At 36.8% G+C, this 27555-nt stretch overlaps 1 protein-coding gene across 2 annotated transcripts in view; it reads left to right on the forward strand.

Annotated features, from left to right (window-relative positions):
* VPS8 (VPS8 subunit of CORVET complex) overlaps positions 1 to 27555 on the forward strand; it is a 251261-nt gene that overhangs the window by 22108 nt on the left and 201598 nt on the right. For both annotated transcript variants that reach the window (XM_080796297.1, XM_080796298.1), the window contains exons 5-14: positions 3339 to 3432; positions 7086 to 7118; positions 8084 to 8138; positions 15511 to 15635; positions 17801 to 17887; positions 20263 to 20330; positions 21798 to 21951; positions 22059 to 22118; positions 23356 to 23463; positions 26113 to 26193. In XM_080796297.1, the coding sequence (XP_080652423.1) occupies positions 3339 to 3432; positions 7086 to 7118; positions 8084 to 8138; positions 15511 to 15635; positions 17801 to 17887; positions 20263 to 20330; positions 21798 to 21951; positions 22059 to 22118; positions 23356 to 23463; positions 26113 to 26193 (865 nt within the window). The remainder of the gene's footprint in view (positions 1 to 3338; positions 3433 to 7085; positions 7119 to 8083; positions 8139 to 15510; positions 15636 to 17800; positions 17888 to 20262; positions 20331 to 21797; positions 21952 to 22058; positions 22119 to 23355; positions 23464 to 26112; positions 26194 to 27555) is intronic.

The raw sequence follows: 27555 nt of genomic DNA on the forward strand, positions 1-27555 counted from the left end.
AGCCGAAAACAGATGCCCAGCTGACTGAGCCACCTTGTCTTTTTGATAATAGCCATTGCAATAGGCAGTATCTTATTGCAGTTTTGATTTGCCTTTCCCTGATGATTAGTGATGCTAAACAGTTTGCGTGTACTTGTTGGCCATGTGTATGTCTTCTTTGGAAAAATGTTCAGATCCTCTGCCTATTTTTTACTCAAATTATTTGATTTTTTTGTGTGTTTTTTTTTGTTTTGTTGTTTTTTGTTTTTTGTTTTTGCTATTTGGACAGTCTCCCTTTTCCACTGGGGATACATTCCAAGACCTCCAGTGCATGCCTAAAACTTGCAGATAGTACTTAATCCTATATAAACTACGTTTCTTCCTGTATATACCTATAATAAAGTATGGTTTGTAAGTTAGACACAGAGATTAACAACAGTAATAAAATAGAACAATTATAAGAATGTACTCTAATAAAAGTTATGTGAACGTGGTCTCTCTCAAATATTTTATCATACTATACCTACCCTTCTTATAATGTCTTGAGATGATGAAATGCCTATGTGATGAGATAAAGTGAGGTGAGTGACATAGGCATGACACTGGGTTAGGCTACACTATTAACCTTCTGACAACACCTCAGAAGGAGGATCATCTGCTTCTGGATTGTGGTTGACAACAAGTAACTGAAACCATGCAGATAAGGGAGGATTGCTGTATTTTTTGGATATTAACCCCTTACCAGATAAACCATTTACAACTATTTTCTACTACCCTGTAGGTTGTCTTTTCATTTTGTTGATTTTCTTTTGCTGTGCAAAAGTTTTTTAGTTTGGTATAGTCTCATTTATTTATAGTTGCTTTTGTTGATTGTGCTTTTGGTGACTTATACAGAAAATCCATTGCCATGATCAACATTAAGGAGCTCTTTCCCCTATGTTTTCTTCTAAGAATTTTATGGCTTGGGTTTTATAGTTAAGTCTTTAATCCATTTAATTCCTATAATTTTTGTGAGTGGTGTAAGATAAAGGTACAGTTTCATCTGCATGTGATTATCTAGTTTTCCCAACACCATTTATTAGAGACTATATTCTCTCCCCATTGAATGTTTTCTGTTTCATTGTCAAATAGTAGTTGAATATATATATAGCTGTTTTTTTCTGGACTCTCAGTTTTGTTCCATTGGTGTCTGTCAGTTTTATGCCAGTACCGTACTGATTTTTGTTTTGTTTTTGTTTCATACTGTTGAGTACAGCTTTGTAAGAGAGGTTGAAATCAGAAAGTGTGATGCCTCCAGCTTTGTTCTTTCTCAAGATTGCTTAGGCTAATTGGGGTCAGTTGTGTTTCTAAACACCAACAGTGAAATATCTGAAAAAGGAGTAAAATAATTCAATTTATAGTAGCATCAAAAACAGTAAAATACTTATGAATAAATTTAACCCAAGAAGTGAAAGAGCTATGCACTGGGAATTATAAGACATTGCTGAAAGAAATTGAGGACACAAATAAATGGAAAAATATCCCATGTTCATGGATTAATATTATTAAAATGTCCATACTGTTCCAAGCCATCTGCAGTCAAATCGTCTACCACTGAGCTATACCCCCTCTCCAGCCCATCTGTAGATGCAACACAATCTTTTATCAAAAACATATTGGGGGGGGGTAGGGAGAGGGTGGTTGGGTTATGGACACTGGGGAGGGTCTGTGCTGTGAAATATGTAAGCCTGACAATTCACAGACCTGTACCCCTGGGGCAAATAATACATTATATGTTAATAAAAAAAATTTTTTTTTAATTGAGATTTTTCGCAAAAGTAGAAAATCTAAAATTTGTATGGAACCATGATAAGTGATTTTGACTGTCTGGTCTCTACCTGCTTCGAAGATACAGTGTCTTTTAATGAGTAAGTCACAGGAATACAAGTCCCAGCACAAGGAATCCAGTCAGTGATATTGTAATGGTGATGGAACGGAAAGGCTGGTAGCTGCCCTTGGGGTGAGCACAACATACTATATGTACTTGTCAAATCACTAAGTTGTACACCTGAAACTAACGCGTGTCAGTTGTACTCAAATTAAGAGAATATATATGGTGTCTTTGGTTTTTTTTTTTTTTGCCTTCTTTAATGTCAGAACTCTTGCATAGCATCAGTCTGGACCCTGCTTACCATTTTGACTTAATCTCTAAACACCCCCACACCCATCCTTGTGGTTGGTGCCTTTTGTGTACTTATATTCCCCTCACATAGACATCTTCATGTTTCTATTTGTGCCTTTTTGTTGCCTGCCACCCTCCTCATTATCCATCCAGGCCAGGTCAGACATCTCTTTTCTATAGCTGTCTCTGATAGCCCCCTAATAAATAGGATTAAACTCTTTATTTCATCTCTGTAGTGCTTTATCCGTTGTTCTTTTCTAACATTTATCTTTTAAGATTAAGTTACTTATAGGGCTCCTGGGTGGCTCAGGCAGTTAAGCATCTGCATTCAGCTCAGGTCATGATCCTGGAGTCCTAGAATCAAGCCCCGAGTGGCGTCGGGCTCCCTGCTCAGTGGAGAGTCTGCTTTTCCCTCTGCCTCTGCCATTCCCCCTGCTCTTCTGCATTCTCTCTCCTTCTCTTGCTAATTCTCTTTCTCAAATAAATAAAATCTTAAAAAAAAAAAAAAAAGATTAAGTTACTTATGAATCCCTCTATTTAGGCTGCGAGGTCCTTGAAACCAGGAACCTTGACTTCCTTATTTTTGTCTCCCCAGGGCATACTTTCAGTCACAGAGAGGAGGTGCTCAGTGTTTGGGAGAAAATTAAAAATTATTTTTTGTATGATGATGAGTTGGGTAAGTGAAAGGAGCTGTTAGTAGGAGCAGCAGAGAAAGAATAATGAGTGGGGATTTTGAGGTGCTTGGTGGAAGAATGAGAGAGGGCAGTTAAAGACAGGAGGGCAAGAAAGGTGGGCAAGGGTAGAAGGTAGGTAGAGGTAAGGTAGACGTGCAGGGCACGATAGGCAGTCTTCTGGTGAGTAGTTGAATGTCTTGCTATAGTTGAAGGTGGGTGAGGAGCAATTTGAATCAGTGAAAAAGGAATGGTGGCTTTATTTATTTTCCTGCTTGTGCTTCTCTGAGGTTCAGGGTGGGTTTAGTACAACATTTTAATGTAGGACTGTTGGAATCTTTATACCCTTTTGCAAACAGAGCTAACAAATTACAGTCAGTGCTGTTTTCTACTTTTCTTATTTTTCTTATTTTTATGTGTGTTTTGGACTTTCAAAGCTTTGAGACCCTGCTTTTTCAAAAATTTTTTTATGTTCTTAAACATTTTCTTTTTTTTTTTTCTTTTCTTTTCTTTCTTTTTTTTTTTAGGAAGAAGAAATTACCTGATTCTTTTTCACTCCATGGGTCAGTTATGCGACATTCACTTTTGAAGGGAATTTCTGCCCAGATAGTGTCTGCAGCTGTAAGTATTTTGTTCTCTTCCCCAGCTTTGTAACCTGCAATGGCATAATGAAGTAGGAATGAGCATAAAACAAAGCACAGCACTTCTCTTGGCCCGAGGCTTAAAAAAAGAAATAGAATCTGGCTTTCATGGGTTTTGTGTGATTGTTTTTGACTCATAAGACATGGCTACACATCTTGACGTAGAAATTAGTGCAGCCATGAAATAAAGGTCTGCTCAGAGTCTCTGGTGTGCCTAAATGAAATATGGCAGCAAGCCTAAAAGGAACACTATCTGCCTTTTCTTTAAATTCCTTTTCAGTTTAGTTGCCATCTTGTGTATTTGGTTGAGTTAGAGTGCTTGTTTTTTTTTAGTCTTTTCATATGGAGAAATGATTGATCAGAATCTTTTACAACTGAGTGATTTTCTTGTAATTCACAAAACCCTTTTCATGTACCTTATTTTATTTACTCTTACAACTTTGAAAGTAAGGAAAGCCATATCCTGTTTTACAAATGAGAAGAGAGGCTCAGAGAGGTGATATATTAACTCGTCTTACATCATTGGGTTAGGAGATAGCAGAACAATTACTCAAAATTGGGGTTTCTGGCTCCAGCTGTCGTGCTGCTTTGTTGTGAAATGGAGGTGGTATTGGTGAATGTGGCCAGTGTGTAATGGCTGCAACAGAATGTCTGTGGTCTTCTTTGAAAATTTTTTTGGAGTACTGAGTTGATGCAAAAATGTTTAATAGATCAATAGACAATAGATGCGGATTCTGGTATGTTTTATCAAATTTTCCTTTGACGTCTAAGCCTATTAATTCTATGTGGTCTTTCAGTTTCAGTTTTCTGAATTGATTGTGTAGGTCCTATGTGTAATAATGATGATGACAATGATGACATATTCATATCCCAGGAACTTTGACTTTTTTAATGTTTTCATGGAGTTTAATTGGTATTTCGCATATTCAGTTTGGACAGTTTTAATTTTCCAGAAGGGTAAGAGCTTGATAAAGGAGTAGCATCACAACATCATAATCACATTGTAATTGTCACGTTTATCTGAGAAAGCTTTTGATGTAGAAACCAAACCAACCAAAGTGAAAAAAGAAGAAAGTGTTCTCTGTGGGCAATTGATATACCCTGACCCAGCTCATATATCATGAAGTCAATTTAAATAGAGAGATAGTCAAGCCATGGAGGGAACCTGGGCAATTGTCCTTCCTCTTTTAGGTGGAGAGTAACTCAGATTTGCTAGAATGGGAACCACCTGTTGAGGATTACATTTCCATGACGTTTTCTGAATTTAATCCTTATGTAGGTGATGAAATTCATTCCTTTCAAGATCAAGATGAACCAGAACAGTCATTTGACCCACCTGTGCAGTTTTAAAAATATTTTGAATAATGGAGACTGAACTAAAACTCAGACACTGAACATTGATCAGATAAATCTGTTATTTAAAAGGGTTTCTTCTCCCTCTTGAAGAGGAGGGAAAAATTCTAATAAATCCCAGAGTGTTTGCATTCTGTTCTTATTTCATTGCTATGGCTGAGCTCCTTTGGTCTGTTAAAGTGAAACCTGCTTTTCCTGTGACAGTGCTCATACACTGCCTTCCTACTTTTGGATTACCAGCTCAATTTAAATTGTATGCACTTCTGTGATGGTTGGTTTATTAACATGTAAAGCTAGTTATATTTTGGGGTATCTGTCCTAAATAGTTGTTCAATAATACCTTCAGCCATGTGGATGATGATGGTTATGTTATGAGGGTTGCCTGGGGCCTCGCTCATCACGGCTTTGCAGCCCATGCATGAAGAACACGTAGGAGAGATGAAACTTTTGGAGTTGTGAATGAAGGTCACAGCTCATTCACAGGTGAAAGTACTATGACAGATGACTGTATTTTAAACTAATGCAAAATCATTTTAAAGGGTATCTATTACTTTGATGATCACCCAAGATAATAGAGATACCTTAGCACAGTGTTCCAGAATGTGTCCAACATATAAGAAGCTCCCGGCATGCCGATTAAAATGCAGATTCCTGGGCACCACCCAGACCTACTGAATTGGCATCTTTCCTAGTATAGCATAGGGATCTGCATTTTAACAGGTATCCTCAATGATTTTAATGTAGCCTGGCTTTCGAGAATCACTACTTGAAGATGTTGCAACACCAGTACTAAAATTCTGTGATCTCTAAAATGCTTTCCACATCTCTGGGGTTTTTTGTTGTTGTTTTTATTTTTTATATTTTTAATTTAATTTTTTGAGGGTTTTGTTTGTTTTTAACTTTTTTCTTATCTTATTTCTTTTCAGTGGTGTATAAACAATGAATTCTGTTTTTAACTTTAAAGCAAGCTGACTTTCTGATTTCATTATTCAGGTTCCATTTCGAATTTACTTTATGTTCTTCATCTGCTCTCTCCATTCTTTTTCTCTGTCCAGGGCACAGATCAATCATTCATTTTATTGCATGCATCTTAATTGTCAGGCATGTTAGGTGTACTTGACACACACTTGTCCATACAAGGTTGGGTATATCCTGCTCTCCAGAACATTGAACGTAGCAGCCTTGTCATTGTTCTTCCTTATATTCCTGTGCTCTGGAGTAATTTTCTTGACTTAGCTCCCAGGAAGCTCCATGAAGTTGTATAAAATTGATTCTGCCTTCTGAGAGATTCTGATGACTAATTGACCACATTGGCAAGGACAGACAGAAAAGAAATGTAGGAGTAATATTAATTAAAGGGCCTGGCTTGGGAACTGAAGCTGGGTTTGAGACGTAGTTCTGCCACTTCTTGAATAACCTTGGGCAAGTCAGTTATGCTCTTTAAAACTTGTGTTTTCTTAATCTGGAAAGTCAGAATAATACATGTCTTATGTGTCCCTTGCAGTTTGAGAAGCAAATAGTGTAATATATGTATATGAAAGCTCTTTGCTACTACAGTGCTGATCATTGTGAGCTCTTATTATTTAAAGCTATAAAAGTATCACATGGATACCTTTACGTTTATATGATACTTTACATTTAATGTGATCCTCAGGACAATTCATTGAGGTATGTAGGGCAGTATTTACTATTTCCTTTAACAGAGGAGGAAACTAATAACCAGAGGGTTAGGTGACTTTTCCAAGGTCATATGTTACTGTATAGAGTTAATTTTTTATTTTCTTATGCTTAAGAACTGACTGAATACACCCTACTTGGGTTTAATTGAGGGGTTATTGGATAATCTGCTGGGTAGGAAGCTTAGAGGAAGAATATTGTAGCATGTTTCCCTTTTCTAAAATCTTCATGTACTGTTATCATTTTAACCTGTAGTGCTTAGGGTGTATTCACATTATTGAAAATGGAACTTCTTTCCTCTCTTTTTCTTTGTTTTCATTTATAATCAGTATCTTTCCTAAAGCATTTGTTACAGTTAGTAAAATAAAATAATCCACTCTCATGCTCTTTGTATTTTGTTGTTATGTGCAACTTTTGTGGTTTCTCTTAGTTGGGGGCAAAAATGAAGGTTCCATCTCTTGTCTGGATTGATTTGGATTAAAGTATATGTAAAAAGAGGGGCTTACATCATTTTCTGTTTAAAAATGAGAATATCTTTTAAAAAAATAAATAATAAATAAAAATGAGAATATCTTTTCAAATACTCTTTCTAATTTTGCTTAGGACAAAGTGGATGCTGGCTTGCCTACAGCAATTGTAAGTACACTTTAAATAATCCTTTAAAGGTAAGCTTTCAATTTGATTAGGTTTTCTTAGATTTATTCTTCTAATGTTCAAAGTTATTGCATAAGTTATTATGATAATAAATTCATAGGTCATTTACTGCCAGTAGTCAAGTTTAAAATTTTTCTATATTGAATGTTCTCTTCCTTTCTAGTGTATTATTATTCTTTAGGCTTTTGTTTGAGAAGCATATAATGGAATAATGATTAGCCTTTTCCAGGATTATTTATATGTGGTCCTCCCATGCCCAAGTAAATTTGCTCCTTCTGTGATTTGGCCTCCCTTTGGTTATAAGGGAGTGGAAAACAGCATTTGGTGAAATCACTTTGTGGTAAATAGTACATTTAATAGTTCTGAACTCCCTTGCCAAGCCTGCCAAATAGTAAATCTGTGGCACGATTATAGAGAACGGGGGGATATTGAAAGCACACTAGTGCCTTCTTTTCTTGAATACTTCCAGCTGCGTCTTGTAGCTTTCTTATTAGTTAGTCAGTTGGTGAGGAAGTGGGCTGAATTTTGAATATTTCTGGTGCCTTTTGGCTCCTATGAATAAACTGAAGGGCTTTCTCACCCCTTTCCCACACCTTATAGCTGACTCTTGGTTGGGTAGCAAAGTGCCTCTTACTTTGTCTGGACCCCTGAAATTTTTTTTCTTTTTTAAATTGCTTTAGAGGAAACTAAGTGGTGTGTTTTTGCCTATAATGTTGAACATATGATATTTTGATATTGTTACCCTTGGAGTAAATTTAGAGGGATTCCCAGAAATAAAACGTCCTGAGTTTCATTTCCGTTTTGCCTCCTAGATGAAATTCTCCTTATTTATAATAGTTGGTATGTCATCTGGTGCCTAAAAGAAAGAAGACCAACAAATTCAACTTGGATTGTTTCAGGATCCTTGATGTGATATTTCAAAATGTAATCTTCCTTTTTGTTCTCAGGCAGTATCCAGTCTGATAGCTGTGGGTACATCTCATGGATTGGCTTTAATATTTGGTAAATTTTCTAAGTACTTTCCATACTGTAGATATTAAGTATCCTTTTGGATTTTATATCTTTTAATACTTTAATTGTAAACTCTGTTTTCTTGTGAAAAAAAAAATCAGAAAAGTTTGAAAAGTAGCAGTCAGCAGTTTATTTATTGTCAGAGTGCGAGTGTGGGCTTGTGCATGCCCACAAGCAGGGTGAGCCGCAGGCAGAGGAAGAAGCCGGCCACCCGCTGAGCAAAGAGCCTGATACAGGACTCCATCCCAGGACCCTGGGGTCATGAGTCCTGAGATCATGACCTGAGCTGAAGGCGGATGCTTAACGAACTGAGCCACCTGCACCCCAGTCAGTAGTTTTGTAGTTAAAATTAGTTGACCCAAGTTCATTTTGTTGCTCACTGCAAGTTTTTCTTCTTCATGAATTTGTAAGTTATCATATCATATCTTTGACTCTGCAGACCTGGACAGAAAGAATATAAAGTTGAAAGGGACCTTGGGTTGTCCTCTTGTTTGCCTCAGTTTGTGGTGTTGGTGATTTTTTATTCTAAATCATATCCTAGCAGGTATTCTAAAAGATCTTCAGGAAAAGAGACTCACAGGCTTTCTCAGTAATTTTTCATAACTCAAACTGACAATAAGTTCTTTTTTCATTTACATTGTAAATCCCTCTAACCTGAAAAATTTCTAGCCCATAATCACATTCCTTTATTGATAAGAAAACTTAACATTCATTTGTATAGTAGATGATAGTCTTAAGTATTTTCTCTTTTTTTTTCCTACATGAGACCAACTGGCCCAAGTTTCCTTACTCTTTGCTTTACTTTTGAATTCAGTACTATGAGCAGAACATCATCTTCTGGTTTTTTTTTTATACTATCAGATAATATTTTTCTGTCATTTTTAATGTTCTGCATCTTCAGTCTTTTGCATCTCTCTTAAATGGAATTCCCAATAACATTGTATTTTAGTATGGAATCTACAGGGTATTGTATGAGGATTACGTGGGAACATTTTAATATGCAGTACTACAATACAACAATTTGATCTCTGTTGGCCTTGAATCATTATTTACCATATGAGTGAAGAACTGGTTATTTTCTCTTGTTTTTGAACAGTTTGAATTCCTCCTTATAAATATGCTAAAAATCTTAATTATCATGTGATTTTAATACCTAGAGGTGATTGATTTAAATAATAGAGTTTTATTTTTTGGGAGTGGGAAGAATGAAAACAAAGTATAATTCTCTTGAGAGAATTTTAGAATTGATTCTTTGAATAATAACTTATTTCTTATTTCATAATGGATACGTGTTCATAGTAGAAAATTTCTATGAACAAAAGGTGGAAGATACAGTATGACAAACTCTACTTTCCAGGAGTAATCCCTAACATTTCTGTATGGCCCTCTAATCTTTTTTTTTGTACATGTGTGTATATATGTACACACCCAAAATGGAATCATGGTAATTTTTAACCAGCTTTTTCCTCATAATGACCGTCTTTGCATGTAATTATATATTCATCTGTAGCACCATTTTTTTTTTAAGATTTCATTTATTTATTTGACGGAGATCACAAGTAGGCAGAGAAGCAGGCGGAGAGAGAGAGGAGGAAGCAGGCTCCCTGCCAAGCAGAGAGCCCGATGCGGGACTCAATCGCAGGATCCTGAGATCATGACCTGAGCCGAAGGCAGAGGCCTAACCCACTGAGCCACCCAGGCACCCTGTAACACCATTTTTAATGGCTACATAATATTCTTTTAAGTGGACTCACCATAATTCACTTAACCATTTCCTACATAGAGACATTTGGGTTGTTTCTAGACAAACAGTATAGCAGTGAACATCTTTGTAACTGCATTTTTATGCACATGATTACTTCTTTAGAACAAATTCCCAAAGGTGAGATTCCTTAAAGTCAGGGTATGAACATTCATTCTAATTTTTATTTTTATTTTTTCCAGGTTTCATAATTTAATTAATTAGGAACATTTTAAACACTTCTTATATAACCTAATTGCTTCCAGGAAGTTTTACCAGCCTGCTCTCCTATCAGGTGTAAGAATGCTTATTTTCCTGGGGAGGCATAATTGGTGTTAGATTGAAAGGATTTGGGGAAAGGATCTTAGAAGGACCTTTAGTTTAGTCTCCTTATTTTACATATGAGGTGACAGAACTAGAGAGATTAAGAGAGATACATAGAGCCAAGTTCAGAATCAAGAAATACTGAATCCTTGATCAGTGCATTTTCACCATTCGCAATAATTCTGTCCTCAGAGAAAAGGAGGCAAATTCCAAGATATATAAAGAAAAGAAGAACTAAGATGAGTGAGAATTGAGTATAATGTATATGTTTCTCTCTCTGCAGAATGCACATTGATGTTTTGTTCCCACTTTTCCTCAACTCCGTCCTCTTTAACATCCCTTCCTTACCACAGGGTTATAGGAATATTTATCTGTTTATAATCAAACCCATGTAGAGCTACTGCAACAAATTAAATGAATACTTTAAAAATAAAAACCCAGTAGAGGAGAAGAGTACATTGTCTTTTGCTACTGTCTTCTTAATTTCCTTGGCCCTGCTTCTTAATTTTTTTAGGTCTCAACAGCTTTGTTGTAGATATGAAATGGTAATCTTTCATTACAGTCTCATGGGAAAGGAAGCATGCCAAAGTGAACATTTTGAGAAAGAATCATAATATTCTGGTTTTGCTTTGAGTTTTTAATCATGCAGTTTGTAACTTTTACTCAATATTTTTGTGGGAATCTGATTATTTGGACAGTGAGTTTTAACAAATGGGTTAAAATTTGCCATGACAGTAACAAATGGCAGAGTGATGCTACTATGAAGTGTCTAGATTAGAAGACTGGGTTAAATCTGATCTCATTTAAATATCTTTATTGGTCATAGGAAAAGTGTAGCAGGAAGAAGAATTGTACTTGTTTTAAGTAACACCAGGTTCTTTTTGGAATAGAGGCCTGGGTCATTAAAATGGTGATCATTGTAAGCTTCTTAAAGGTGATGTATGTTGCCTACTTTAATGGACTATAGGTATGTGATGTTTATTATGTATCCTGTTTTTATCCTATTACACAGGATCTCAAAATTCAAATCTTCATAAAGATGTGTCCCTATTCCAAGGCCCTTAGTTTCCTTTTTTGGGGGGGTTGTTAGTATACTTTAGTAGATTATCTTTTTGAAGTTGTTTTTGTTTCTATCAAACTTCTGGACTTGATTTACTTACTGTGCTGTATGATTTGGATATTATGCATTTTCTCTTTCCCATAATCAATATATAATCACAAATTGGTTAATCACACTTAGTAACATTCCCAGAGATAACTAAAGGTTGTCACTTACATTTTTTAAATTTTACCTGTCTTTTCTCTGAACTTTTGAACTGATTTCTTGCTTTTCTCTTTCTTTTGATCTTTTCTCCATGGATTCAAAGGAAAAGGTATAGTAATTTTGGTTTGCATGAGTGACTGTTTTTTTCTTTTGACCTTTTTAGTGTTGAAAGAGAATGCTGTCAGTTACAGTTCATGCCTTCTTATGAAATGCTTACTAAAAAAAAAACAGCTAAGTGAAACTGGTTAAAGCAGGGAATGTTAAAAATTATAAATACATGCATACTTTCAGTGTTTTATTTTTGATTGAAAATATACAAATATTTTCTCCTTAATCTTTTGATACAGTCCAAAGCCTTTTCTTTGAGTTTGTATCTGCCAGTTGGAGGTCAGCAGCTCCTTTTTTGGAATAAACTGCATCATTAATGAGTCACATAAAATTTGCACTTTTAATTAAAAGAAAAAAAGGTAGAAGCTTAGGCACCTGTGAATCAATTGAGGAGTATGAAATTGTAGATTCTTACCAAACAACTCTTCAATCTTTGACAGTTATCTTGTCCATATCTTATTTCATGACAGGTTTTCAAAGAAAGACCTTTACCAAGTTTTTCATGAGCATTCATTTAGTTTTCATGGGAACAATAGCTCTTTATTTTTCACTCTATTTCATCAGTTCACCTATGTTTAATTAAGTTTTTAAATAAAGTCCAGTAATGTTACAGTGGCATGAGCAGGTTTAGAAATGAACACAGCTAGCTTACTATAAGTGTCGGCATTCTAGATGACAGCCAGTTAGCCATGGGAATTCACTGTGTCCTGGGCTTCCATCAGTGAGCTTTACAGAGGAGATGAGGACTTTAATTCTGTGTGTTTGTTAGGTGGAGATCAGGTAAAGTGCTTCTAACTGTTTTATGATCTTTAATGAAAAGTGTTTTCTACTACCTCTTCTTTTCTTTTGGTCTTAGAGAATATTTTAATATGCACAAAGGGTAAAAAAAAAAGAGTAGTAGTGAAGAATGATGAATGCTGGCAATCGGAGAGCTCTATACACACGATTAAGTTTGATTTCTTCTAGGATCTAGTTATTTCCTTCTTTGAAGGTCTTTGGGAACTAGTTAAAACAAATTAGGGATGAAGAAGTAGAGGATTGGGTCAATTTTGGTATATGGAAAGAGCAGAAATTCTCTTGAAGTATGTTCAGATTTAGATTTTATGGCTATTACGGATTTATACATTACTTGTGGCTTTTCTTTCCTATTTAGCACATGATTTTTAAGCCCAGAATATGCTGAGATCTGCCCTAAGCAAAGTATACTTTGATAGATAGATGAATAAAAGAAATAGGTATAATTCATTGCAGTATTTACAATAACTAGGCTTCAAGTTGTCTTAGTTGATAAGCTATTTATTATCATTAATAATAATTCCTTGCATTTTTGTAACATTTGATAGTTTTCACATTTTTCATAGGCATTTTCTTACTTAAGCTCTGTGCCAACTCTGTGAAGTTTATATGAAAACTGATAGTCTCATTTCATATTTCTTGCCTAGGGTTATTTGCTTTATAAGGACCTACTCCAATTTTTTTTCTAAACTAAGTTGACAATGCCAACCACATGTGATTTTATGTGACTCTGTAAATGAAATTAGATGTACTGCTAATTTGATGGTTTCTCCCAACAATAGATAAAGTGGACTTCGAGTGTAGGGGAAACAGAATTTTCTTAAATATTAAGGCATTCAAGAGCCCCTTGGAGGAGTGCAGTATGGAGAGCTCTGATCTTTTTTTTTTTTTTTTTTTTAAACCTCTCTTGCTTCTATTCAGGTCCTTCTGTTCTTTCCATATAACTTTATAATTCAAGTGTTTGGAAGAGGTTTATTTTTATTTCTACCAAATGCCCTTTTCCAGAAGTGTCCAGAATAATCTGGGATATGAAATGTTTAGTTACCCCAGCAGAAGAAGCCTCTCTCATAAGATTCTGGTTTCTTCTTTATACAGAAATTCTGCATTTTTTGAATTTAGTCTAAATTGCATGATGGTGGGTTTGTTACTACAGTACCATAAATACAGAATGTAAATAGAATGTAAAAAGACAGCAGTAAGAATTGACAAATATCTTTGTGGAGTTAAAACCAGCGTATATTTTATACACTGTCCCAACACTTCACTGCCATGCTTACCATATAAAGGGACATTATAAAGATAACGAATACATTGTAAAAATCAAGGGAAAAAGTTCAGAGTGTTTTTATTAACACAGTCCCGAGGGATGTAAACCTCATACGTATTTCAGGAATGACCAAGCTTGATAATTGGGTCCCCTGTTGTTGCAGCTAGTTATTAGTACATAGGACCCATAGGAAAGCAGAATCCTGTTTGGGTTTTTAATCTAGAAGTTTTTCTTCCTCTCTTTTCTTTATTTCCTCCCTTAATCTTACCCTTATTCTTTATCATATTCCCTCATTCTCCTATTCTTACTCTCCTTGAGTTATAAGGATACTTAAAAATGCAAAGTCTGAACTTTGTTAGATCTGAAACCAGTAGTGAGTATCTGTAAGTATGGGTGGGTCAGAACTGTGTTCAGTTTGGATCTTAAAGCACAGATTACAAAAGATCCCAGCAGGTGCTATTCAGACACTGTTCTGTGCCTGGAAGGCAGGCAGCCCAGATTCACAGGGCTTCTTTGTGAGACTGATATGGAATTTCTGTCCTTGGCCTCTTAACTTACTTTCATTCCATCTGTTGCCTCCATATATGACCTAAGGTAGTGGGGTGTGTGTGTGTGTGTGTGTGTGTGTGTGTATACCGAACATTGTTGCCTAAAGACAGTTTATGAACACAGAAAAATGTTCTTATAAATATTCCCTTTGGATGGGCAAAAGTTCTACATAGTATTATTCCCTAGATCTGAGAATGAATGTCTTTAGGTTCTGATAACTAGGTTTACCCTTATAGATTTACCCTTATACTATATGTTAACTAAGTAGAAGCAAATGTGGAAGCTATTCAGATGATTGTCAGATGCCTCCTGGGTGCAAGGCACCAGGCTTGGTATTTTGGGAGTGTTAGTTCACTTATGATCTTAGCCCTTAGAAAGGACATAGTCTAATAGTGGAAGTAAGACATACCTACTGCCAAAGAATAGCATGTAAGTAGTTAAGGGAAGCACAAACAATTGCTGGGTGAGTTCAGAGAACTCCAGATTGTGCAGATATGCTGACTTTCTTTCCCCCTAAACAGTTAATTTTTGTAGGCATGCCTTCTTGTACTTGAATTTTTTATTTCATTGTTTTCAAGTGGGTACAGTAATGAACTGTACACAAAATAAGCATTGCCTAGGAGAAGCCTTAGAGGAATATCTTTTAATTATTAGATAATAAGTTTTAATAAATATTTGAATGCCTCTTAGAGAAAATCGGAATTGATTAAGGCAAGATCCTTACCCTTAAATAACTTAATCTAGTAGAGATTTGAACTGTTTGCTTTTAGCATATCAAATGTTGATGATTGAAAATAATTTTCTTAAGTAGTTTAAATATTTACTCTGTAATTTTGTTTGCACTGTTAATTTGCCTAGGAAACCTTTTCTTTGTGGATAATATAAATGTAAATTCAGCCAAATTCTGAATTAATAAATTTTGATTTTTGAAATTTTAAAGCTACTTTAAAAAGTGATATTCTCTGTTACCTTGCATACAGAAAACAGCAAGAAATACAGTTTTAGAATGAGACAGATGAAAGATCATTCATTTGTTCGAAGAGATAAAGATTATTTATGGATTTTTTTTACTTATCATTATCAGCTTCTATATTATGCTTCCTTGTAGATCTTGGTTTTTTTCTTCATCCTTAGTATATAATTCAATGCCCCGCATCTACTACATGCTCAATAAATACATATGAATATAACTTCATCCTTTGATTCTTTTGATTTTTGCTACCTCCCAAGTCTTTGAAAACAAGCTGATACTAAATACATATTTTTCCACTCCTTTCATTTCTTCCACCTGATTTTACAAATTCTCTTTCTTTAGATCAGAATCAAGCTTTGCGACTCTGTCTGGGTAGTACTAGTGTTGGAGGTCAGTACGGAGCCATCTCTGCCCTCAGTATCAATAATGACTGCTCAAGACTTCTCTGTGGCTTTGCTAAAGGACAGGTAAATGTGAACTTTATTTTATCCATAAGACAATGTTAAAATCAATTAAAAAAAAGCCTAGTATCTCTCTACCACCTGACACCTGTCAAGATGGCTAAAATTAACAACACAGGAAACCACAGATGTGGTGAGGATGCGGAGAAAGGCAAATCCTCTTACATGTTGGTGGGAATGCAGTCTGGTGCAGCCACTCTGGAAAACAGGATGGAGGTTCCTCAAAAAGTTAAAAATGGAACTGTGCTATGATCCAGCAATTGCAATAGTAGGTATTTACGCAAAGGACACAAAAATACTGATTTGAAGGGGTTGATGTACCCCGATGTTTATAGTAACATTATTTTTTTAAAGATTTTACTTTATTTATTTGACTGAGAGAGCATGCGCAAGCAGGCAGATAAGCAGGCAGAAAGAGAGGGGAAACAGTCTCCCTGCTGAGCAGAGAGTCCGTTGCGGGGCTCGATCCCAGGACCCTGAGATCATGACCTGAGCTGAAGGCAGAGGCTTAACCCGCTGAGCCACCCAGGTGCCCTATAGTAGCATTATTAACAATAGCCAAACAATGGAGATAGCCCAAATGTCCACTGATTGATGAGTGGTTAAAGAAGATGCGGGGTGTATGTGTATTCACATACACACACACACACACACACACACACACACACACGCACAGAGGAATATTACTCAACCATCAGAAAGTGTGAAATCTTGCCATTTGCAACTGCATTGATGGAGCTACAGTGTATTCTAAGTGAAATAAGTCAGAAAGACAAATACCATATGATTTCATTCATATGTGGAATTTAAGAAACAAAACATGAACATATGGGAAGGGGAAAAAGGGAAGCAAACCATAAGAGACCATTTTTGAAAATATTTTATTTATTAGCACATGAGCAGGGAGGAACAGGGGAGAGGGACAAGCAGACTCTGTGATGAGCACGGGGCCTGATGGGGGGCTTGATCCCATGACCCCAAGATCATGATCTGAGCCTAACCCAAGAGTCAGACACCCAATTGACTGAGCCACCGAGGCACCCTTAAGAGACTCTTAACAATAGAGAACAAACTGAGGGTTGCTGGAGGGGAGGTGGGTGGGGGATGGGCTAAATGGATGGTTAGTATTAAGGAGGGCATTTGTTATGATGAGCACTGAGTGTTACATATAAGTGATGAATCATTAAATACTATTCCTGAAACCTGTATTATACTATATGTTAACTAACTAGAATTTAAATAGAAATCTGGAGGAAGAAAATGGAAGTGGGTTAACACTGGAGCTAGGAGAAAAGCATGGGTGAGACAGATGAGGGCACAAAGTATGTAGTAAGCAATTGTTCAGGTGAAATGCAAACGCAGCTATTATGGTCCATTTGTTATTTGGGAATTCACTGCATTGAGTTCTGTACATGAGTATCTGGATATGAAAAGAAACTTTCATTAAATTTACCCAGTTTGATTAATAAAAAAAAACCCAACAATATTTCTAGATCAGTATCTCAAAGACCAAAAATTGTAGTGATATGTCTGTAGAGCTAACCTGAGATTACTCGGTCTTTTATTCAGTTTTTAATAATTATTATCAACTGAGCCAGAATTTGTGATTTTTAATATCTTAATTTATGAGTCTAGGTAAATAAATAGCTTTTACAAACTGACCAGGCTGTTATATCAAAATTTAATTCCTTATAGTAGCATAGGTAATTGTTGCTGCTTTTTAAATATACTATATTCTGCTTTCCCTGTTCTCATTACTGTGTTCCTGGATAACTCTTAGAATTGCTTTCTACTTCTGAAACTGGCAGTAAGTTTTGGCTTTTCTCGTGTGACTTATACATCACTAGTTGGTTTGGCAGTGAGCCTTTCTTATAATTTTTACCAGTGCTAAAGAGATTGACTCATTGAAGAAATTTTTTACTTCTTGGTATAAGAACAATGTTTAAAATCTGAAGTGAAAAGTAGGTTGGGCAGGATGAAGGGAAGATGAAGAAGAGGGAATAAAGGCCCTATGCTTTAATGAAGCTGCGACCTTTGGTTACATTTCAACTTCATAGTTTTTTGCCTGCAATGTTTATAGACCAGGGATGGATTATTTCTGCACAAGGCAGGATACTTAAGTCCAAAAAAGAGCAATAGATTGGTGTTTGAAGCATTGAGTTGTCTTCTAGATCACGATGTGGGATTTGGCCAGCGGAAAACTTCTACGATCAATAACAGATGCTCATCCTCCAGGAACAGCAATATTGCATATTAAGGTAATACTTGGGTTTTTTCCTTGTCTAATACTTTTCATTATGTTTGTGTGTGCATTTTTAAGCACATTTCTTTATAAACAGAATCCTTGAAACTGAAGTTTTCTTTGACTAGTCCCATCGGGTGCTTTGCAGGTTAGAACTGGAGATGGGCTGGCTACCTTGGTAATATTCAGCTGCACATTGGGTTGACATTTAATAGAGCAGCAGAAAAAGTAAATCCATGTGGTTCTAGACCAGAGGTTGGCAGCAATACGCTGCTGGAAAAATCATACGGAGATTTAAAAAGGCCTTTTTACCTTTTGTTTAGTCCACCGACATTGCTCTGTCACACTTTGTTGGGAGTTACCTGAGGTTCAAGGCGCCAGCTGTGAAAGCACCGAGGTTTGCACTATGTTTAGAAACAGAGCTGTTGGTTTATTTTCTTTCAGGCCTCTAAGGGAAAAGCATTATGATTTGAGTCTTGGCATTCTCCGTACAGGTCTGAGAAAAATAAGCCAGCTTAGGTAACAGATTTCATTTATAAATACAATGTGAACTTTGGTTTTTGTATGCTGTCAGGCCCATGTTCAGAAGCATAAAAGGTAAAGGACTGTAACTAGGGAAGTCTAAAATCAGATCTTGTAGATTTTAATCATGTACACATTTGGTTGCTTAGCCGTGCAGACCTCTCTTATCCATACATATGCTTTTTAAAGTCTGTAAGCATCTGGAGTTTATGTGCCTGCATCTAGGTTAGTTACATAAAAGTCTTTTGTGACAAAGCAGCACTGAAGCATTTAGTAACACTGAAAGCAACCAAGACAAGGAGAAGTAGAATTTCCCCTGTTTCTGAACATCTTGGCAGTTTTTCTTGACCTCTTTTCCTATGGCATGTTATAGTTGTTTGTGTTTATGTCTTCTCTCCTTTAATAGATGAGGGTTTTTGAAACCCGAATCTGTTTCGCATTTATTTTTGGATTATGCATGGTAGCTGCTCAATAAATGTTTGGCTGAAGGGATAACTAATTGGTTTTGTAAAAGGACAGTTCATTTATAGAAAAAGGCAAAATTCTTGAGAGAAACAGGAAACAGAAGATACAAAGGCAAGAGGACAGAGAAGAATGCAGCTGAGGTTAAAAGCATGGAAATGGTAGCCATTGTGTTGCTTGGGATCGGTGATAAAGCCCTCGCATGCAGGTGCTGTGACCTCGGAGTAAGAGGTAGCAAGTGATACGTGTATATATGATTGAATACTCCAGAGTCTTAGATTGACAACAGCCACTTGCTCTTTAGTACTCTCACTCATTGTTCTCCAAATTTAACCCTATATCCCAGCAATAACAACTTGGGCTTACATCCTTAATATATGTGTGTGTATATATGTATGTATGTGTGTGCGTGTATTTATTTATTTATTTAAAAAATACTATAAATGTAGTACTGTACTAATATTTAAGTACGTTCCAAAACACAAAGATAAGTATAAAGTTAATAAATAAAAATGCAAGTTCAGTTGATTTTCCTACATTCAGGTACATACTTCCCACTCTGGCAGTTGGTCCATGAGGCCTTGAGAACAGAGGTGTGGGTCTTCTTTGTTGTGCCTGTGTGTGGGAAGAATAATTTTACAGTAGTCTCCAGAAGAATTATTTAACAGTAGTCAGCTGTACCTCAGCTGTCCCAGAGAGAACAAAGACATGCCGTTTAGGATGGCTCACCAGTCTTTGGGGTTAGGGAGACCGGTCACTCTAAGTGACTCAGGTTACTCAGTTTTGTATACCTCATAAGCCCTTAGGACCGTCTGTCACTGTGACCGTTAGTTGTTATTTGGAGTTTTCCAGAGTAGGTAATAATAACTGAAGTATACTCTGTCAAGTAAGATCAGGAGGCAGCACATGTTTGGAATCGTTTCATAAAAAGTATTTAAACTATTTTAAATATAGTGCACTAATTCTTCAGTTAGGCAGAAAACGTATTCAAGTTTATTTCCCAAAGATAGCAAGTATCTTTTACTATGTCTTTGTTCTTGAAAGCTAGGCAACTGCAAATGTATCTAGTAGACCCTATTCAGTTTACTAGCAGCTTAGAAAAAGTTACCGTTAAGAACCCAAGTGGAACTTTAGGGCTTTTTATGAAATATAGTTTGTATTTCTCTTTGATCCTGATGAAAGGTGGGTTTGCTTTTTTAAAGTCTCAGTCTTTTAAAGATATTGAGCCATTTTTATTCTGAATATGGGTAAGTTTGTATATTTAGAATGATGTACTAAATCTAGGTGATTTCAAATGCTATTAAATGTGTTTGTTTTTAGATTTTTAAGACATTATGATTTTTTCCCTTTTTAATACTTGACTGGTTGTTGAAACTCTCTAAGAAAGTGAATTTCTTCTCTGTTTAGTTTACAGATGATCCAACTCTTGCAATTTGCAATGACAGCGGAGGCTCTGTTTTTGAACTGACATTTAAGTAAGAGACTAAAGGACATTTGTTGACAAATGAAAAGACTAGCTGTGGTTTAATGACTTGATGTTGAACATGAAGCAGTCTGGAAGACCCATGTGATTAAAAATAGGTGATGGCTGTATATTATGACTTGGAGAGGCTTATAGAACATTTGGAGATCCAGGCCTGGCCACCCAGAATTCTTTCTCAGTAGGTCTGAGTTGGAATTCTGAACTCCTGCTCTCCAGGGAATTCATACGAGATGTCGGTTTTGGGAACCATGATTCTGGAGTGTGTCACTAATTTCGGTTTAGGCCCCAGGCCCAGTTGATTATAACTCTAAAGGTATAGAAAGGTTTTTATTGCCTAGGAATTGCCCTGTTTCTCTATAAGAGCAAAGACTATCTACTGTCTAGATACATGGGAGGATATTTATAAAGGAGAGGTTTTGTTGTTGTCGTTTTTTAACAATTTGAACATAAAATTCAATGCACATTGTGTTTCCGTAAGTTCTCAAAGTCTGAACTGTGTTTCTTATATTTCTCATACTTTCTCACATTGCTAAGCCCAAAGTAATTGCTTACAAATTACTATTTATTCTGCTAATGTTTAGTGAGCATCTCCTATGTGTAAGCATTGTTCTAGGCATCAGACTTGCAGCTGTGAACCAGACAAAGTACTACTCTAATAGAACTTATAGGGGCACCTGTGTGGCTCAATCATTAAGCATCTGCCTTCAGCTTGGGTCATGCTTGATCCCAGGGTCCTGGGATCGAGCCGCTCATCAGGCTCCTTGCTCAGAAGGAAGCCTGCTTCTCCCTCTCCCACTCCCCCTGCTTTGATTCCCTCTCTTGCTACGTCTCTCTCTGTCAAATAAATAAAATCTTAAAAAAAAAAAAAAAGAATTCTCATTGGGGTGGGGGTAGGGACACAGTACTAAACAATACATAAATGAGATAACTTCAGATAGTTACAAGTGCTTTGAAGAAAATAAGACCAGTCAGCTTGCTGGAGTGCTCTTGAGGATAATTCAGGAAGGTGACATATGAGCAAAGACCTGAGTGATAATCTGGCCAACAAATGCAAATGGCAAATGTCTAGAAGTGTTCTAGGTGAAGGGATGTTCAAGCACAAAGGTGTTGAAGTGGGCGCAGGTTTGGCTTGCTGGAGCATCGGAAAGAAGGCAGTTGTGGCTGGAGTGTGACTTTGATAGTAGTGGGAAAAGAGTGAAGGCAGGAGTCAAATCATATAGGACCTTTGAAAACATGGTAAAGAGTTTGGATTTTATTTATGTATAGTGGCAAGCCATTGGAGTGTTTTTAGGAGAAGAGTGATAAATCTGACGTTACAGAGAACCTGCTGATGTCCTATGGAATTGGATTATTGAGGCAAGAATAGGAGTTAGGAGGCTATTGTAGTGGTCCATGCTAGAGGTGGTAGTGCCTTGAATCATTACTAAATCAATTCTGAATTTTTTGGTTACCTTTGCAGGAGAGTGATGGGAGTGAGAACATGTGAGTCTAGGTGTCTATTCAGTGGTTCCAAGGGTGAAGTTTGCTGTATCGAGCCTCTCCATTCGAAGCCTGAGTTGAAAGATCATCCCATCACACAGTTTTCCTTATTGGCCATGGCATCCTTAACAAAGGTTGGTTGGTATATTTAGAAGGTGAAACTCATAACTTTTAGAGGCTTTGAATACCAAACATTTGAAAATTATAGGGTAAACATTAAAAATACATTTTTCTTCTAAAGATACTGGTCATTGGATTGAAACCATCCTTGAAAGTGTGGATGACTTTTCCCTATGGACGGGTGAGTAAACCTCTCCATCTTACTGGCAAAAAGACCGTGTCGGGAGGGGGGAAATGACTTGAAAGTGGCAGATTCTGTGAGATTGTCAGAAAACGAGGTAGAATGGAAGTCAGTGTTCCAAAGATCATTGTCTGGAGTTACCTTGATGTGACCAAAGCAGTATAAGCTGGTGACTAGAGACAGATCACAGGGTCTGTACTTTTTTACTTTTATTGTTTTAATTTGTTTAAGTTTATGAGAGAACAGCTATAATATTTTACTTTGGAGGATACTACTTCCCAGCATCTATGACGCATACCCCAGTTTCCCTTTCCTTTGCTGCTTGGTTGTTTTCAGAGAGTTGTGATCTTCTAGTCTATATGTGAGGAGAGGTATTGATGGGATGAGATGGAGAATGATGGTACAGAGCCAAGACTAGTTGAGAGCACAGCCCCTGTGCTGAGCGAGACCACTCTTCTGTCTGTTGTTTGGTACTCCATTATGTGCGGGCCTCCAGGGAAACAGATCTGCCCTTTCAGATAGCATGGCTAGCTTAGATTGCCATTAGTGTTTCTTAGGTTAGCTTCACTGGTTAACTGAGGTTTATCATGGTGGTGTATGTTGGCATCTTTTTGTATGTTTTTACTACTATTTTTTTCCAATACTAACATTATCAAATAGAGAAGTAGAATTTTACATCGAACATTTGTATACCTACTATCTAAATTCTATGAATAACAGTTTATTGTACTTTATTAAATATGTCTCTGTCCATCCACCCATCAAATTGTTATTTTAAATGTATTTCCAATAAATTGCAAAAGTCAGTACTCATTTGCCTAAATACTCAGCATGCATTACATTTAGAGTTCAATATTTGTTTCTCCTTCAGTGTAGAATTTACTTACAGTGAACTGCACAGATCTTGGTCATACATTTGCTGAACTTTAAACGAAAGTGTATATACTTTATAACCGAAACCTCTATCAAGATACAGAACATTAGCATCAACCCAGAAAGTTCCCTCTTGATACTGCCCAGTCAGTCCCTGCTTCACTGCAATTTTAATGAGAAATTAGGAGAAGTTTTATCAAGGAACACTAGTAGGTTGCTCTTTTTAATTGGTTTCCCTTTTGTCCTACTGTCTGTTAACTGTGTTGCCATATATATGTATTTACATATATATACTTTATATATAAGCTAATATATAATATATATTAAAAAATATATATATATTTTTGGCCTTTTACTCACTTAGATGGATCCTTCCAGTGTTCCATTGCTGGCCTGGCACTTTGTGGCAGTACATAATTATGTGAATCCCATGCTTGCCTTCTGCAGAGGAGATGTTGTTCATTTTCTGTTGGTAAGTCCTGATATGATGCTAGATCTGTTATAAAGTCCTTTATCATAATATTTTCTTCCTGATTCATCAGCGATTTAATATTATGTCAAAAAATATGCTATTAAAATTCTTTGGAGAGAGAGTGATCATTTAATTTTAATTTTAGGCTTTAATGATTAACATGGAAAACAATGGATCACCTCAGCTCCATGCCCCTCCATCATGTATTTCTCAGTTCATCTCCATTGACTAACAAATGATTAATGGTTTGTGTGTGTAAATATACGAATGTACCTATGTACCTTTGGCCTGTGGACCAAATCTGGCCAGCTGCTTGTTTTATAAATGAAGTTTTCTTGGAACACAGTCATGGCCATTTGATTATGTATGATTTGTGGCTGCTTTCATGCTACAGTGGCAGAATTGAGTAGTTGTGACAGAGACTGTATTGTCCACAGAATGTAGAATATTTGTTGTTTGTCCTTTTACAAAAAAAGTTTACTGACTCCTGATCAAGATTATATAATTGGCCTAGTCTAGGTAATGAGGAGTTGTCACAGGTTCCTTGTAATTCAAGAGATAAAGATGTGATTAAAATGGTACTTTAGGAAGACCAGTATAGAAGTAGCAGGAAAAATAGATTATAGGTGATAGCGGGGGAAATGAAGGGTTTTGTTCTCGTGCCAGAGCAGGTATGAGGTCTTCAGACAAGGAGGCTTGGTTTCAGTGAGAGTGAAGGATGACATTTTGAAGGAAGGACAAGGTTTCTCACTGGATCTGGGAACTAAAGGACATGAATGAATCTTTTCTCACTGTACTTTAGAAGCATGAGCTATTTGAAGGGCCAGGGTTACAGAGGATTGGAATATGTTGCATTAGAAGCAAAGGTGGAATTCTTAAATGTTCTCTCAGGGAATGTCCTCTGCACAGACAACAATCCAAGTCTGGAGTGCAGGTGAGAATTTCAGGATAGAGAATGTTGTTGAAGCTGTGAAAAGCTAGAGCATACTTAGCCTTGGCAGGCACTCACAAGGGAAAGGAAAAAGAAAAGGAATCAAGAAAGAATGTTCCAATAAAGGCTCCTAGAGGTAGGAGGGGAAGTGGGACAGTAAGGCCTCACACAGGAGACAAAGAATAGGCTTCAGGACTAGGTCACTTCCAGGGTAATATCATTTTTTTTTTTTTAAGATTTATTTATTTATTTATTTGACAGACAGAGATCACAAGTAGGCAGAGAGGCAGGCAGAGAGAGAGGAAGAAGCAGGCTCCCCAAGGAGCAGAGAGCCCGATGCGGGGCTCGATCCCAGGATCCCGGGATCATGACCTGAGCCGAAGGCAGAGGCCTTAAACCACTGAGCCACCCAGGCGCCCCGGGGTAATATCATTATTAAATAAAGATCAAGAGAGAAGACCACTGAGGATAAGACCACTGAATGTGCAAGTAGTTTGTTGGTTTTGTTGTTGTTGCTGTTGTTTTAAGATTTATTTGAGAGAGAAAAAAAATGAGTGGGGGCGAGCAGGTGGGGGGGCAGGGGTAGAAAGAAGTAGACTCCCCACTGAGCAGGGATCATGAGCATAGTTGAAGGCAGACACTTAACCTGCTAAGCCACCCAGGCGCCCCCACAAGTAGTTGTTGATTAGAAACTTTTCAGAGGACTAATTATCAACAGAATGGAGGTAGAAGCTATACTGTAGAGCCTTGTTAAAAAAAAATGTGTCGAGAAGAGCAGACTTACACCCCTAGTGTTTGACTGCAAGAGACATGACAATGGTTAAATATCTGTAAAAAGCAAATCAGGGAATGGCTATTTGTTTTTGATTTTTATTTGAAGGTGGAGGAGTCAGAAACATGTTAGATAGCAAAAGGAAAAGTGCCCTTAAAAGGGAGTGAGTGCATATGCCAGCAAGGGAGAGGTAGTATTAAGCAGTGGGGAAGGGGGTGGGATTTAGAATATGTATAAGTGAAGAGATCTTCTTTAGCAAGGACTTCAGTGAATCAGAAGAGAATAGGTAATGTTGGTATTGTTTTTTTGTTTGTGAAACACTTTCAGTATATGCCAAATAGGGAACAAATTTGGTGTTCATTTTCATTTTTCAACTGAGGAAACTGAGAATAAGTGATTGGCCCTTGGTCACGCAGCTGTGACAGTGGAACTGAAGCACGTGAGTCTAGATCACGTGCTCCTTCTACTGGCCTGTCGTTCCTTCCAGGGGGAGTGCTCTGCTGAAGTGAAGATGAGAGTACACGAAGGGTCTGCATTAGGAGGTCTTGTTGTGTGTTCAGGTATCTGGTGAGGTCAGCAGACTTTATTCAGGTATCTGGTGAGGTCAGTATGACTTTATCGTACCATGTGGTCAGTCCCATTTTATGCTTTAACTCTAGCTGAGTGCGGTCACTGATGGGATGGAGGTCATTTGTTCTGAATTATAGTAGAGTGAACACATGTTACAGGACTGACAGCCAGACCACTGAGCAGATGTGCCTTGCATTTTGGTGCAAATCATGGTATGAATGATTTTTTTCATTTATGTAATAGTTTCTTTAATGGCCAGTATTTGGGGCTTATCTGTACTGTGATGGAAGTCATTTTCTAGGTGGAGTATAACTAAGTATCTCCAAAACCCCTCAAAACATAGCTGGTATTTAAGTTGTTTTTATTTCACTATCAGGTTAAGAGAGATGAGTCTGGAGCAATTCATGTTACTAAGCAAAAGCACCTTCACCTCTACTATGATCTCATCAACTTTACTGTGAGTATTATTCGATTAATTTGTCCCCATTTATCTCATGTAATTGTTTTGAGACCCTGTATATTAGCACTACCAGGATTTCTGCTATGAATCTTGACCTTTGGGATTATGTAAAATGGGACCAAAGTAATGGAGTCTGAGTTTGGTGTAATCTCATATTACTTTTTTTTTTTTTTTCGGTTGGGGAAGAGGTAGAGATAGGAGGGAGGGCTGAGGGAGAGAGAGAATCTTAGCCAGGCTCCATGCCCAGCACGGAGCCCCACGTGGGGCTTGATCTCACAACTCTGAGTTCATGACCTGAGCCGAAATCAACACATTTAACTCACTGAGCTACCCAGATGCCCTGGTGCCACCTTACTTTTAATTGCCTTTCAGCCTATGTCCTGCTGAACAGTGTGGCAGGGTCAGGAAAAGTTTTCTTTGATGTCCTGATTAGTTCAAAGGGGAGTTCAGAAGAATTTGGGTGGGTTTCTTGAGGATCATTGCCCGGCTTTCTTTGTGAACATACTTTTGTACTTCTGAGTTTATCCTCATTAGTTCAGGAGTTTATGTACTTTATTCTTTTTTTTCACGGCTAAAAACTGCAGAATTTTTCTCTCCACCATACATTTCCATTTTAAGCAACTTTTTGGTTTAAAAAATAGTATTTCTTTTTGTATCAAGTTTTATTTTTTCTTTTTCAAGTAGTGTGTCAACTTTGCAAATAGTGTAATTATAGTATTTCTGGGTTTCTGTCATTAATGCTTTTGGCCTGTCAATATCCAATGAAACATTCTGTATATGCAAGGATATAGGCAACCCTAAATAAGAGACAGAGCCTCATTTTTCTAAGAAGTTGGCTAAAAGTTTTTCCTCTAACTTAATAATATATAACTTTTTAAGATGTAGATGAAATGGATCTTTTCTTTATAATATACAATTTATTAATTTAGTTGCACATTGCCTTTTAATCTCACAGACTGTGGATTTAGACACAATATTTTGTTTCCATTCATATTTCACAAAATGTTTTTCTCAAACTCTTCTCATGAATATAAGACATCAGTGCCTTTGTCATCATCAGGCAGGACTCCTTTTGGACTATCTAACACAGCTTCCTAGAATTCATCATAATTACTTCCGTTGAAGATGTTTGAGACACAGCACTCTTAAAATCTGCATAAGATTCTGTCCCTGGAAAGTTTTCCCTCAACCACAAGTAGCTGTTCTCCACACAGTAGAGTAGTAGGTGTTTTCATCTGTCCTGTGGCTTTCCCATGACATGACAGTAACTGCATTGCTTTATAAATTACCATTAAAAGGCTCATTTGCAACAGTGTCAGCAGTTGCAGTTGTGAGGGTCTAATCTTAGGAAAAATTGCT

Source organism: Martes martes (assembly GCF_963455335.1).
Source record: "Martes martes genome assembly, chromosome: 1".
In the NCBI taxonomy this organism is placed as follows: Eukaryota; Metazoa; Chordata; class Mammalia; order Carnivora; family Mustelidae; genus Martes; species Martes martes.